The following is a 13,867-nucleotide window of genomic DNA, read 5'->3' on the forward strand; positions in this document are numbered from 1 at the left end:
CAGGTGTGTGGAGGTGTCTGAGACCCATCCATGGTTCATGCTTCATTCATTTACCACAGGTACACTGTCATTTCCTGCAGTTAACCATAACCAAAAGGCACTTTTGGACCAGCAAAAGTGTATGTGGTTTAAAAGTGGCTTTTTTTCTTCTAGGTAGCAATTTCCCTTTTTTTGTCCTCTACATAAGAGTAGTGTGTGACATTTGAATTGGTGGCAGGTTTGGCACTGTGCATTTTTAATGCACAATCTTATTTATTTGATTTATAAACTGCCCTTCCAAAAAATGGCTCAGGGCAGTTTCCATCAAAATAAAAACAATTAGAATCAATTAACAATTTTTTGGCTGAAACTCTAACATGGTAGCAAAAGAAAGAGTTCCTGTGTAACGGGGCCTGGCAGCTGCACCAATATTATTCACAAGTGTCCTGTCCGTGCCTGTTGGCACATATGGTGCTCAGCACAACTTGGGACAGGTAGACTTGTGAAGTTTGGGTGCAGGCCGGAAGGGGCCTGGCCCATCTCCATTTTCCAGCCCTTTTCACCACAACTTCTCTAAGTATGGTTACTGCTTCCCCCACCCCCTTGGCAGGGCTCTTGGGACTTGTTCCAAGTAAGGATGGTGTTGGATCAGGCTGCAATCCAGCCTATGTTTACTTGAGAGTAAGTCCTAAAATCAGTGCAATTTAGTTCTCAGTAAACATGGATAGGAATGGGCTGCAGACTGCTTGCTTGCTCCCTATTATAGCATATTGATTTCAAAGGGACTTTGTTGGATATGTTTTTATTGCACTTATTCAAACCTGTAGCTCTTAACATACATGTGCACCAAATTTGCATGTCCAGGACAGAGGCACCAAAAACAATTCTGAGGGAATTACTCAGATGCTGAGGGAACGCCTTCTGTAGCCAACTCTGACCAGCAGGCAGCTGCAGGCCTAGAATTCCCGATTCCTGTGAAGGGAGTTGAAAAGGGTCAGGGGCACTGTTCCCTCTAAGGTGTGTGCGCGCTCACAAGTTTTCTGATGTCCACTCAGTTAATTTCAGATCCCACTCAGGTTGAATTAGGAAAGCCCCACTTTGAATGCATGTGCGCACACAGTGCCTTGATACTGTTGTCCAGAACAAAATTCATTCTGCTCAGAGATGGGGGGGAAATTAGAGGGACCACTGGTCAGGGGAGGAAAAGAGAGCAGTTTATACCTCTCCTATTCTGCTTAGAAGAGAATGAAGTCTTGAAAAGAGGGTTGTATCTCAGGCTGGAGCTCCAGCTTTTATGCTGGAGCAGGAAGGCCATCCCTGGGCTGGACTGGTTTCCAAGGCTGCTGGGCTCTATCTAACCCAAGGAGGGAGTCTAACAGCAGTGCCTGAATGCTTGATGGGCCGCTACTCCCATGATTCCCAGCAGGCATGTGCCCAGACCTTAGCTGACTGAAGAGTGCGAGAGGAGGCCCTCGGAAGGTTCAAGGGAGACTTTGGCAGTGTGTCTGCCAGCACCACTAAGTCTGTTCCCGCCAACACCCCCAGCACACTAAGCCAACCTGGCTCTCAAAGTGGCTCAAAGGTAATCCCAGTACAGCATCGCTAGTTAAATCACAACCACAAATCCTAAAAGTAACCAATGCACAATAAACAGCGGCAAGAAGGGTAAAACAGATGGCCACCCTCTGAGGAGGGGCGGCCGCAGCTGGAAGCGTATCTGCTTTGCATGCCGCGCCAGCGCAGGAGGTCCCAGGTTCAAGCTCCGGCTTCTCCAGGCAGCGCAGTCTGACACCCGCACAGGCCCGCTGCAAACCAGTGTTGGCAATACCGCGCTCTATGGTCTGGAGGAGGTTATAAGGCAGCTTCCTATGTCGCAAAACCCCTCTGCCCCACAGGAAGTGCCTTTTGGACGCTTTGCTCGGTGGCCGCCAGAGGTCTCCAATGATTCCTCCGGTCTTCTCAGAGGCTGCTCTCCAGTGCCAGGGAGCCTTTCAGAGGTTGTACTTCCTGCGGCTGACTCAGCTCCCCATCAGGTGTTGGAGGGCGGCCGCGATTGGCTGCGTGGGGTTGAGTCAAAGCCTCTTACTGCAAACTCCGACCTCGGCAGCAGCCAGTTAGTAACCCCTGAGCAGCCGAGGCAGGCGGAGCGGGTCTTTAATGGTCTGACCAGGTTGCTTGTTCTGCGTTGTCCTTGTGCACTGGTGTGGTTCCTTAATCTGCAAAGGGTGTGGACAGAGCCGAGCCGTGCCGGGGATCTATCAAGCTACGGCAGCTCTCGGCCATTTCTGGTGAGTAACCGGGATCTCGCTTGCCGTGCCGCGGCGACGGGCCTATTGCGCGTCCATCGGCGCTTAAGCACAACTGCTTATCCCTTGATCTCTGGGCTAATCCGTCCCTGAGATCGGGGGTGTGGAGTAGGTCTTCCTGCTTCCCAGTCTCCGCCGCCCTGACTTCTGTCGGTGCTGGCTTCGGTTTACTCCTATTGTTCCCTCTATTGTGTATGGGTGTGTTTTTTTGTTTTTGTTCGCATCGAATCGCAGCATTCCTGCCAGGTTTAAAATCCCTTTATCAAAATTAAGGCTCTAAGGAGTGGTTTCCTACTGTTTCTGATCCAAAGCAGGGTTTTTTCAGAGTTATAGTAGCTGTCTATCAGAACGTCTATCTAGTGAATTCAAGGCAAGGTTTGAACCTGGGACCTCCTGGCTCATAGCTTCAGCCACTTTGTTTAATCAGTTCTTGGCTTATGGTTGAGATTCTGGGGTATGAGAAGGGTTATTTTGACAAGCTTTTTAGTTCGTACTTATCTCTGTTCTTAAAACAGGTGGGAAGTTCCTAGCCCTGCTGTTTGGAGAGAGAAGTTTGAATGTAGGATAGTGCAGGCTGAAAGAAACCAAAGACAAGACTTGCCCTGGGGTGCAAGGAGAAATGAGTAATGGCCTACTACACACACACACACACACACACACACACACACACACACACACACACACACAGCCTGCAGTGTTTATCCCCACCATTGAATTACTCACAGCAAATAATAATTAACTAGAGCATCAGGGAGAGACATTTGATCCTAGTTCATTATTTATTTATTAATAAAATGTATACCCCACCCAAATTTACGTCTCTGGGTGGCTTATGGAGGGTCAGGACGCGGGAGATGTTTTAGATCTGTCTGTTCTGGATGGGGTTACACTCCTACTGAAATATCAGGTACCTACATAGCCTGGGAGTGCTCCTGGAACCAAAGCTCTCCCTGGTTGAGGCAGTGGCCAGGAGTGCTTTTTATCAGCTTCGGCTGATACGTCAGCTATGTCCCTTTCTAGAGGTGAATGACCTTAAAACATGTGCTGGTAACCTCCAGACTTGATTACTGTAATGCGCTCTATGTGGGGCTTGCCTTTGTACGCAGTCTGGAAACTACAATCGATACAGAATGCAGCAGCCAGATTGGTCTCTGGGACAACACAAAAGGACCATATAACACCGGTTTTGAAAGAATTGCACTGGCTGCTGATATGTTCCTGAGTGAAATACAAAGTGCTGGTTATCACTTATAGAGCCCTTAACAGCTTGGGTCCAGGCTGTTGAAGAGAGGGCTTATTTTGTCATAAACCCTGCTGCCTATTATCTTCCGGAGAAGTCTGGTTACAGTTGCCACCAGGGGCGTAACTATAATAGGGCAAGGGGAGACAGTTGTCTGGGGGCCCACTGCCTTGAGGGGCCCCCCAGAGGCAAGTCACATGACTGACTCCCCCAGCCACACACACACCCGGGCTTCCTTCAGTTGTATTCATCCTCTGAAATTGATGTGAGTGTTAAGACCTGGAGCTACCAGAACAGCATGTCTTTCTCTAATACCATTAAATGACTTGCATCATCCACAATTTACAAAACCTTTTAAAAATTAATTTAGGATGATGTTCTATTGTGGCACATAGTTTATATATATTAAAAAAAATACTATGCTTTTTGTTACCACTATTCAGCCTCATTTAAGATTTCTTTACTTCATGTGCTGAGCTTCAGTGAGGGGGGGCCCATTTTAAAATCTTGTCTCTGGGCCCACTCCAACCTTGCTACACCCCTGGTTGCCACCAACTTGTTTGGTGGCGACCCAGGACTGGGCTTTCTCAGTGGCTTCCCCGGGGCTTTGGAATATGCTCCCTGCTGAAATAAGAGCATCTTCTTCTCTGTTTGTTTTCAGGAACACCCTCCTGTTCTCGCAAGCTTTTAACTAGATTTTATTTTAATCGTTTTAATTCGTTTTACTATTGTTGTGTTCCAAGCATTTTAATCTGATTATTTAATAGCTTAAATTTTGTACACCACCTAAAGATGTACATATCAGGTGGCATAATATGTGCTATTATTTTTCTACTGGAGGGATGATTTCAACATGGGATCATTTTAAAAATGGTGCGTGCACCCCCACCCCCGGCAGTCTGAAATGACAGCCCCCATTCTGCCACGTTAAGACTCTGCCCCCTCTCTATCATCTCTTTCTGCTGTCTGTATAGAACAGAAGGTCTTGCACAGAGAAAGCTCAGTTGTCTGGGCCAATACAGACAGAGGGGTCCTTTTCACCAGGGTTAAGAGGTGGGCAGCTAGATCAAGGACTCCCTCCTGCCTTAATGACAGGAGGGACAAGATTCACATTGGCAGTAATGCTAACACAGCCGAGGCTCCTACTTAAGGAGCACTGGAAACCAACTTCAAACCCTCATCTCCAGCCCTTGTTAAGCGGGAGCCCTGGCTTGCTTTACCTGTGGTTAATATCACTTCCACATAATGTAACTGCATTTAAAGTGGGGGGAGCTTGCTCTAGAGAGAAAAGGGGCTGCAGATCGGAGAACTTGCACCCAGTCTTTTAATCAGAGTTAAGAGTCCTTTTCATTACTTCTGCACCGGCCTCCTATGGCTCCATATGCCTTTTTTTCCTTGTCAAAATATTTTTGGATTTTTCAACCAAGTATGAAATAAAATACATCTCTATGGGCCAGCAATATTAGTGGTGGTATATGCAAAACCTTAGGTCTCACATTATTGTTAAGCATTAGAAGCACAGCACATGTGCATATATTAAATCCATTCATGCAGCTGTGTACAATGTTTGTATTTTATCATAGTCCTTGAACTCAAGTTTTCTAGGGCATATACTTTAGACTCCAAACAGTGAAAATGTGTATGTTAATGGCAGTCTTCATTTGAAAGTGTTGCTTTCCTTCTCCCAGTACAAAGAATAATTGCTGCTTTGGTGCAAGAATTTAAGAGATGGAGCTGGAAAGCTCTGAATTAAGTTTGAACGTCACCTCTGCCATGAAGGCCTTGGGCAAATGACTATTCTCATATGTACCTACTTTTTCAAATTGTACTTCAGAAGTTTATATCCTGCCTTTCCAATTCTGAGAAAAGCTCAAGGCAGCTTACAAAGATTAAAAGCAACAATTCAGATTCAAAATGCCCGACGGTCAAATCCAAACAATCCGGAGGGTAAAAACCAAACCCCCTAGTCCACAGAGAAACCTATCTCAAACCCAGCAAATCCACAGGTTAAAGCAGGGTTGCACAACTTCGGTCTTCCAGCTGCTGTTGGAATACAAATCCCATCACCCCTGACTTTTGGCCACTGTAGTTGGGAATGATGGAAGTTGTAGTCTAGCAATAGCTGGAGGGCCGGAGGTGTACAGCTCTGCCTTACAAGGATCTTGTGAAGATTACTGAGATAATGTGCAGTGAGTATTTGAAAGCACTGCAGAAAGGCTCATTAATAGTAATGGCTGCATTTTGTCTGTTTTCTTCTTCCTGTTCAGTAGGTGAAAGGATGGTGAATGAGGATGAGGAGGGGGCTGCTCAGCAGGGAGGCCCCAAGGCCGCAGAAGTGCATGGAGTGCCACCAGGGAGTTGTCAGACGCCTGCTTCCCTAGATCATGAACTGAAAGGAGAAGACATCGGCGAGCCCAGTTCAGAGATGGAACCAAGAAGCTCTGTCCAAGAGCTAAACAATGAATCTCTTCCTGTCAATGGAGGCATTGTAGGAAACGAAACTGTAGGCGTTGGTCCATCACAGACACAATATATCTGCCCTGTTTGTGGAGAATGCTTTAATGGGAGCTCCGGCCTCATTGAGCACCAAAGAATCCATACAGAAGAGAAACCGTACACATGCCCTGTGTGCGGAAAAGGCTCTCGCCAGCAAGCTGACTTGGTTGAACACATGCAGATCCATGCAGACGAGAAGCCATATTCATGCCTGGAATGCGGGAAGAACTTCCTCTTCAGCACTGACCTTGTCGCCCACCAGAGAGTCCACACTGGAGAGAAGCCCTATATCTGTCTGGAGTGTGGGAAAGGCTTCTCCCAGAGCTCACAACTTATGTCGCATCGGAGAGTTCACACAGGAGAAAAGCCCTATGAATGTATCATCTGTGAGAAGAGCTTCAGGTCCAACTATGACCTGGTCAACCACCAGAGAAGCCACACTGGAGAGAAGCCTTATATTTGCTCCGACTGTGGGAAAAGTTTTACCCGTAGCTCACATCTTATCTCCCATCAGAGAGTCCACACGGGGGAAAGGCCCTATCCCTGCGGCATCTGTGGGAAGCGCTTCCGTGACTGCTCGCACCTTATTAGGCATCAGAGGGTCCACACTGGTGAGAAACCTTATGAGTGCTCCATTTGTGGGAAGAGCTTCCGGGTCAACTATGACTTAGTTACCCATCAGAGAAACCATACTGGAGAAAAGCCTTATGAATGCCCTGACTGTGGCAAGGGCTTCAAGCGGAGTTCTCATCTCATTTGCCATCAGAGAGTCCACACAGGGGAAAAGCCCTACCCCTGTGGCATCTGTGGGAAGAGTTTCAGTTATAGCTCAGACCTTATTAAGCACCAGAGAATCCATACAGGTGAGAAACCTTATGAATGCCACATCTGTGGGAAGAGCTTCCGGATCAATGCTGACCTGGTCACTCACCAGCGAATTCACACAGGAGAGAAACCCTACACGTGTCCTGACTGTGGGAAATGCTTTGCCCGGAGCTCACGTCTTGTGTCCCATCAGAGGGTCCACGTTAAGGATGGAAGTCTTGGAACAAGCCTTTCAGAAACTGACATATCGCCTGTAACATCGACCTGGTCCCCAGCTCCTGAGCATCCTTGGGGTCAGGAGGAGAAGGCAGCCCCGTTCCTTAAGCAGAGCAGTGACCCTGGCCTTGCAAATCCTAGTCAGTTTGTCCTCAATGATTCATCTCCATCTACCCACTTGAGTGAGTTAAAGATGGAGTGCCCTTCCTGATTCTTAATATGTGATTGCTGGGGGGCCAAATGGGTTGAGCCCACTGCCTGGATATGACACGCCTACGATCCAGTGACAAGAGTAGACATCCATACCAAGGATTCTCCTTTCACTTTAATTAGGCACACTCTTTCTTATGAGATGTTAAAGAGGAGGCTTAGCAAAGCCTCAAGTTAACCAAACTCTGGAGTCTATATGAACGGTCTCTTACATTGTGCATATTTGAGGCAAGTGTGCGTTGGCGTGAGGTGTAGCAAAGAGGGTCCACGCCCGCAGCATGGTATTGCCAGCCATATCGAAGCTAAAAACAACTTTGATGCTGTGTAGTTGCCATTGCTTTCCCCAAAGGACATGTAGTGTGGTGTAGGCACTGGAAATTCTTGATGCGTAATCCCTTGGTGCTTCCCTTCCCAGGGTCCTTTTGTGGGGAAGTTCACAAAGGCAGTGGTGGTGGAAACTGTTTAAAAACCAACATGAAATAGAAACAAAAACAGGATCTATAAGAATCACTTGAGAACAAGAACCATTGTGATCCAGAATTATTTGAAGGTGGGTTTTTTTTCTGTGTGTGTGTGTGTTTGCTTACTCTTTTGTTCCAAAAAGATCTGTATGAAACAGCCACCCCTTGTTTGGTGCCTTGTGGGGAAGCCATGGCACGGAGACCAGTTGAAATCCCTAAGACAGAGACATGGTCACAGATGCTCCTCATAAGCACCGCTGTTGTTGCACGGAAGCGGCAGTTTGCGCTTGGCTGTCTTCTAGCATCTTAATCTGACTTTGGGTTTTTAAAAATTGGTATCAGTAGAATAAATGATAGTTTGATAGTGTGGAGCTTTATGTCATTAATAAAATTATTTAATTTTTGTCGTATTCGTATTTAATTTATAGGGCATGATCCATCCCTGCATGAGCCCACATGTGAAGGGGTCCCATAAACACAACAGAGCCCTGTTTTTCTTCTCCTCCTCCTCCTCAGCGTGAAGATAGGGGCAGGTGTGCAGGCACTAGGCCTGTTAGCTCCCTTTACAGGCTCCATCTGTGCTAGATAGGCCAGCAGGCTCTTGGGCAGTGCAGAATTCAGCAGTTTCCCAATAGCCAAGCTCTGAGAGAGGTTACACCAAGAACCGAGAGAGAAGGAAATGGGCAGCATGGAGCTGGATGGCGTGCGAGTCAGAAAGTAAATGCGACCTTTTAAAAGTTCAAATAATTGTAAATTTTTTCATCAGGTTATATCTTTTCAATATCAAGTAAGAATGCAGGATTGGTGTATGACTTTCTGTGGGTTGATTTTGTGTTTTCCTCTCCCTTGATCTAATTTCCCCTGGATGTTGTTGGTTTTTTCTACATAGTATGTATGCTTTAACCATCTAGTATTAAGATTAGGATACAACACTATCATGATATTAATTGCATATACAAATCAGCATTATAATGTGGATGTTAAAAATTTTTCCCAAGTGAACCAGAATCTATTCAGATGTGTAAAAGCAGCCCTCCATTGGCCTCAACCAGGACAACTTCAGTTACAGCTGAATTTTAAAATGTAACATATTGACTTTTTGCAAATAATGCCCTGCCATTGTTTAAAAAACTTTCACACTGCCACCAAAGGTGGAATTGTTGGCAATAGCCAGCTGTTTTCTTATTGTAGGCCTGCTCCTGCACCTTGTAACCTTGTGCTTTTTCTTAAAAGATAATAAAATTGGTTATAAAATGTAAGATTTGAAACTGTGCACAGTTTACAGGATGGACAGATGCAGACCTGTTAACGTGAGGATCTTGCTAGGCTAGTTGTGGTAAAAAGTTGTGATCTCTGTTATCTGAAGATCTCTTGAAGAGAAAACAATTAGATGTTAGTGGTTTGGATACAGAAGTTGGGCCCACTGCTGGCTGTGAATGAAATGCCTGTGAGCTTCACCAAGAAAAAAGACTTTTTCCTCTGTGTAAAAGGATCCAAATAGTGTTAGCTTGGTAAGAATGTGTACTTTCTCTTTAGCTTGGCCAGCTGAATTGAAAGGAATTAATGTCTCCTTCTTATTAGTTGGAAAAAATTCTTTCAACTGTCTGGATTAGATTTACCTTAAGTTTTCTCTCTTTAATTTATCAGTTTTGTTTTTTCTTTCAACTTTTCTATCTGTATTCCTGTTTCTGTTATCCCTGTATACTTGGACTTTTCAATTTGAATTTATTGTATTCCAGTTTCTTATGATATTCAATAAAGTTTGTTTAAAAGCTATGTCTACTGTCTGTATTTGCTGAAAGAGAGAGCTGAAGGTTTTTAGCCCGGATTTGAGATTCCATGTATTCCCAGCCCACTAGATTACACTTCCATTCTTAAAGTAGTGTTTCCCCCTTCTCAGTAAAAGCCATCATTATACAGGGCAGATTTGGTCAGTTTTAGACCTGTATGCAATCTGAATCTCCTTTTCTTTGGGAAAAGTAGCTGAGCATGTGGTTGATAGAACTATTTTAGGCATTTCTGGAGGACACCTCCATGACTCATTTCAGGCTGGTCTCTGAATGGGACAGAGACTGCCTTGATTTCTTGACAAATGATCTTCATCTTGAGCTTGACAGGAGTAATGCTGCCCTGTTGGTTTTGTTCTCTATGATATTGTGGGTCAGGTCATTTTTTTGCCATCAGCTCCAGTTCTCACTGAGGCTGATGGGTTTTGCACTCCAGTCTATTCAGTCTGATGAGATTCCAGTCACTGGAGATGCTGCCTCTGCCCCCGGAAGATTGTGAAGTTTAGTATATCATATACCTTATAGACCTTAAACCAGGCCTGCTCAACTTAGTCCCCTCAGCTGTTTTTGGACTACAACTCCTGTTATCCCCAGCCACAGTGGCCAATAGCCATGGATTAATGAAAGAGACAAAAGTTTGGGTGGTATACAAGTTAAATAACTATATAAATAAATATATAAAAGAGAGTTGTAGGCCAGCATCTTGGAGGGCTGAAGCTGAGCAGCCCTGCAGAACCATAGACAAAGCATAAGACATCAAAATTACAAAAGGCTTTTTGTGAAAGATAACTTCAAGGAGCACTGGTCATAGATATGTAAAAAGCTGCCTTATTACTGAGCTCCAGCTCAGTATTGTCCATACTGATTGGCAGCAGCTCTGTAGGATGTCAGACAGGAGGATTTCCTCACCCTGCCTGGAGATGCCAGAGACTGAACCCGAGACCTGCATGCAAAGCAAATGGTAGACTCCGTACCCTGGTCAAGGAGCATTGTATTCACAAACCAGGGGGTTGAGGGAGTCAAGTGAAAAGCCTACAGCAACCTAAATCTGCACTTGGATCTCTTCCCCAAATTTCTAATGAGCAAGCAAAAAATCCTAAGAGAAATACCTCAGGATTCCAATCCTCTTAATACAAAACTTGCTGGCTGATGTCTTGACTACTAAAGCACACAATCAAGTAACACTTCTGCACACAGTTGGACTCTCCCTGCAGCTCCATCAGTTCCCTTACATGGGTGTTTTTGTGCAACAGAGCCAGAAGGCACTTCTCCTAGAGCACTCCTAAATTCCCAAAGCCTGATGCTGCAGCAGAAACACATCTGATGGAGCTGCAGGGGTGGTCCTTCTGTATGCACAGAGGTGCTGTTTATGCACACACCTGGGTAGTCAGGATGTCAGCCACTGTCATGTAGAGTCTTGTTTGCTGCCAACAAACAAGACTACATGACTGGCTGACGTCTTGACTACCCAGGTGTGTGCATAAACAGCACCAATTACTGGTTCTTCTTTGATCTACTGTTAATTTATATATCTGAGTCAAAGTAATCCCTTTCATGTAGATATAAATCTTGCACCCAATCCTTACATATGAGAAGCAAGAGCAAACTTAGATAGGTAAACGGGATTAATTAACTTTACAAACTCTGCAAAACATCCTGAAACACAAAGGTGAAGTTTCAGGTGAAGAGGTTATAGGTAAAAAGTCTTCATTTTTCTAGGTCAGAGTTGAATCCAATGAAATAAGAAAAGAAAGGGTGATTTTATTTCACAACAAAGGCATCTTGAAAGCATATTAGAATTGATAGTATTTAGCGCCACAAAAAGGCAGAGAGGAAGCCAGGTGCCTCTCCTTTGGCCTCTCCCTTCACAACTGGTGCCACAATAGAAAAGGCCGTGTTGCTTGTGTCCACCTTCAGTACATCTGAATGCAAAGGGCCTATTGCAACCTCAGCATTTGGGCAGGTTTATATAGGGTGAGAGCTTAAGCTCTCCTGCTCCTAGGCCATTTAGGTTTTTAACAAGCATCCTCAATCAAGGCTGGAAACAAACTAGTGATGAATGGAGATGGTACTATGTAGAGGTTATATGATCAAATCTGCATTCAGAAGTCTGGCTGCCACGTTCTGAATGGTCTTCTTGCGCAGCTCCATGTATACAGTGCATTACGGTAATCTTAGCTGGAAGCCAGGGCAAGGGATCCTACTTTTGGTCTCCAGATGTTGGATTGCGGCTCCCTCCCATAGTTCCCAGCTACAAATGGAGTCCTGGAGAATTTAGCGACTTGATATATAATTGTGAAAAATACGGGGGGGGGAGAATATATGGTGGGGGAAGCAGCTTCTGTGAGGGTAGGAAGAAATTCTACTATTTGCTTGACAAAACTATTGCTGATTGAGGCTGAGCGCATATATATAGATGAGCCCCAAAGCTTCCCCTAACCAGTAATATCCTCCTAATCTTCAACTGGGCCCTGGGCCTCTCTGCCTAAAGCAAGAATGATCCGTAAGATCAAGGAGGGAAAGGACCGACTGCAACCGTCTGGCAAAAGCTCTTGAGAGTCGTTTCCTGGTCGGATTGCTGCTATACTAACTGGGCAAAGAGGCACCTTTTACCATGGTGATTCTCTTTATTTAGCAGGGGGAGAGTAACTGACCCTATCCACCCCCAGCACAGTACCTCCAGTGACTGTTGCTGGTGTCTATCTTATGTTTCTTTTAGATTGTGAGCCCTCTGGGGACAGGGATCCATCTTCATTTATTATTTCTCTGTGTAAACTGCCCTGAGCCATTTTTGGAAGGGCGGTATAGAAATCAAATTAACAACAACAACAACAACAACAACAACAACAACAGTTCAATCACATGTTGCAAGGAGGTGATATTGAACAATGGCTAACAACTGGGAAAACTCATCTCATCATGAAAGACCCAGCAAAAGGTGCAGTTCCAAGTAATTATAGACTGATAACCTGCCTGCCAACCATGTTCAAATTATTAACTGGAATAATAGCAGATGAAGTGATGCAACACTTATTAACTAACAAACAGCTTCCAGTTGAACAGAAAGGAAATTGCCCAAACACCAGAGGCACAAAAGACCAGCTGCTGATTAACAAAATGATTTTAGAAAACTGCAAGAGAAGAAAAACCAGTCTTAAGTGTTGCATGGATTGACTACAAGAAAGCCTTCGATTCATTGCCTCACACATGGATACTAAAATGTTTAGAAACAACTGGGGCCAGCAAAAACATTCAGATATTTATTAAAAAAGCAATGAGCATGTGGAGTACACAGTTAACAATCAATGGCGAGACACTTGGACAGGTTAGCATTAGAAGAGGCATTTTCCAAGGAGATTCACTATCCCCTCTGTTGTTTGTAATCACCATGACCCCACTTTCACAAATACTAAACAAAACAGGCCTCGGATACCAAACATCTAAAACATCCAGTCAAATCAACCATCTGCTGTACATGGACGATCTGAAGTTGTATGGAAAGTCCCAGTCAGAAAATGAATTACTGCTAAACACCGTCCGTATATTTAGTAGTGATATAGCAATGGAGTTTGGACTAGACAAGTGTGCTGCATTAATAATGAACAGAGGGAAAATAAGAAAAACAGAAGGAATAGAACTGCCCAATGGAAGCAAGATCAAGAACCTGGAAGAGAAAGAACCTTACAAATACTTGGGCATTCTTCAGGCTGATAACATTGCACACACTGAAGTTAAAAGAAAAATGGGAAGTGAATACATCAGGAGAGTTAGAAAGATCCTCAAGTCCAAACTCAATGGCAGGAACACCATACAAGCCATAAACACCTGGGCTATACCTGTTATCAGATACACTGCAGGAATAATAGACTGGACCCAGGCAGAGCTAGAGACGCTAGATCGTAAGACCAGGAAAATCATGACCATCAATCATGCTCTGCAGCCCCGCAGTGATGTCGATAGGCTATACCTCCCTCACGGCTCAGGTGGAAGAGGAATGCTGCAAGTCCATCAAACAGTAGAGGAGGAGAAAAGAGGCCTTGAAGAATATATAAGGGACAGTGAAGAAGATGCACTTCAAATGGTCAATAACGAGAAACTATTTAATAACAATGAAAAAAAGCAAGCCTACAAGAAAGAACAAGTGAAGAACCGAGCAGAAAAATGGAGAAATAAGCCCCTGCATGGTCAATATTTGCACAATATAAGTGGAAAATCAGACATCACCAAGACCTGGCAATGACTTAAGAATGGCAACTTGAAGAAAGAAACAGAGGGTTTAATATTGGCTGCACAAGAACAGGCACTAAGAACAAATGCAATAAGAGCAAACGTTGAAAAATCAACAAC

The 13,867-nt window shown here is 44.6% G+C and overlaps 1 protein-coding gene across 2 annotated transcripts; it reads left to right on the forward strand.

Moving 5' to 3' along the window:
• The first annotated feature begins 1,871 nt into the window (after positions 1-1,871).
• Positions 1,872-9,509, forward strand: LOC128344437 (zinc finger protein 436-like). Of its 2 annotated transcripts, XR_008315850.1 has the most exons (3): positions 1,872-2,267; positions 5,793-7,822; positions 8,162-9,509. XR_008315850.1 is itself a non-coding variant. In XM_053294529.1 (2 exons), exon 2 carries the CDS (start codon positions 5,804-5,806, stop codon positions 7,271-7,273), a length of 1,470 nt encoding a protein of 489 aa, XP_053150504.1. In that variant the 5' UTR covers positions 1,872-2,267; positions 5,793-5,803; the 3' UTR covers positions 7,274-9,509. The 2 variants fall into 2 exon arrangements, 1 of the variants encoding a protein (XP_053150504.1); XM_053294529.1 differs by having other exon boundaries at positions 5,793-9,509.
• Positions 9,510-13,867: the final 4,358 nt, after the last annotated feature.

The sequence above is a fragment of the Hemicordylus capensis genome, chromosome 2 (assembly GCF_027244095.1).
Source record: "Hemicordylus capensis ecotype Gifberg chromosome 2, rHemCap1.1.pri, whole genome shotgun sequence".
Classification (NCBI taxonomy): domain Eukaryota; kingdom Metazoa; phylum Chordata; class Lepidosauria; order Squamata; family Cordylidae; genus Hemicordylus; species Hemicordylus capensis.

Bases quoted from the DNA above. Each gene is read 5' to 3' on its own strand.
- LOC128344437 (XM_053294529.1), top strand. From the start codon at position 5,804: ATGGTGAATGAGGATGAGGAGGGGGCTGCTCAGCAGGGAGGCCCCAAG.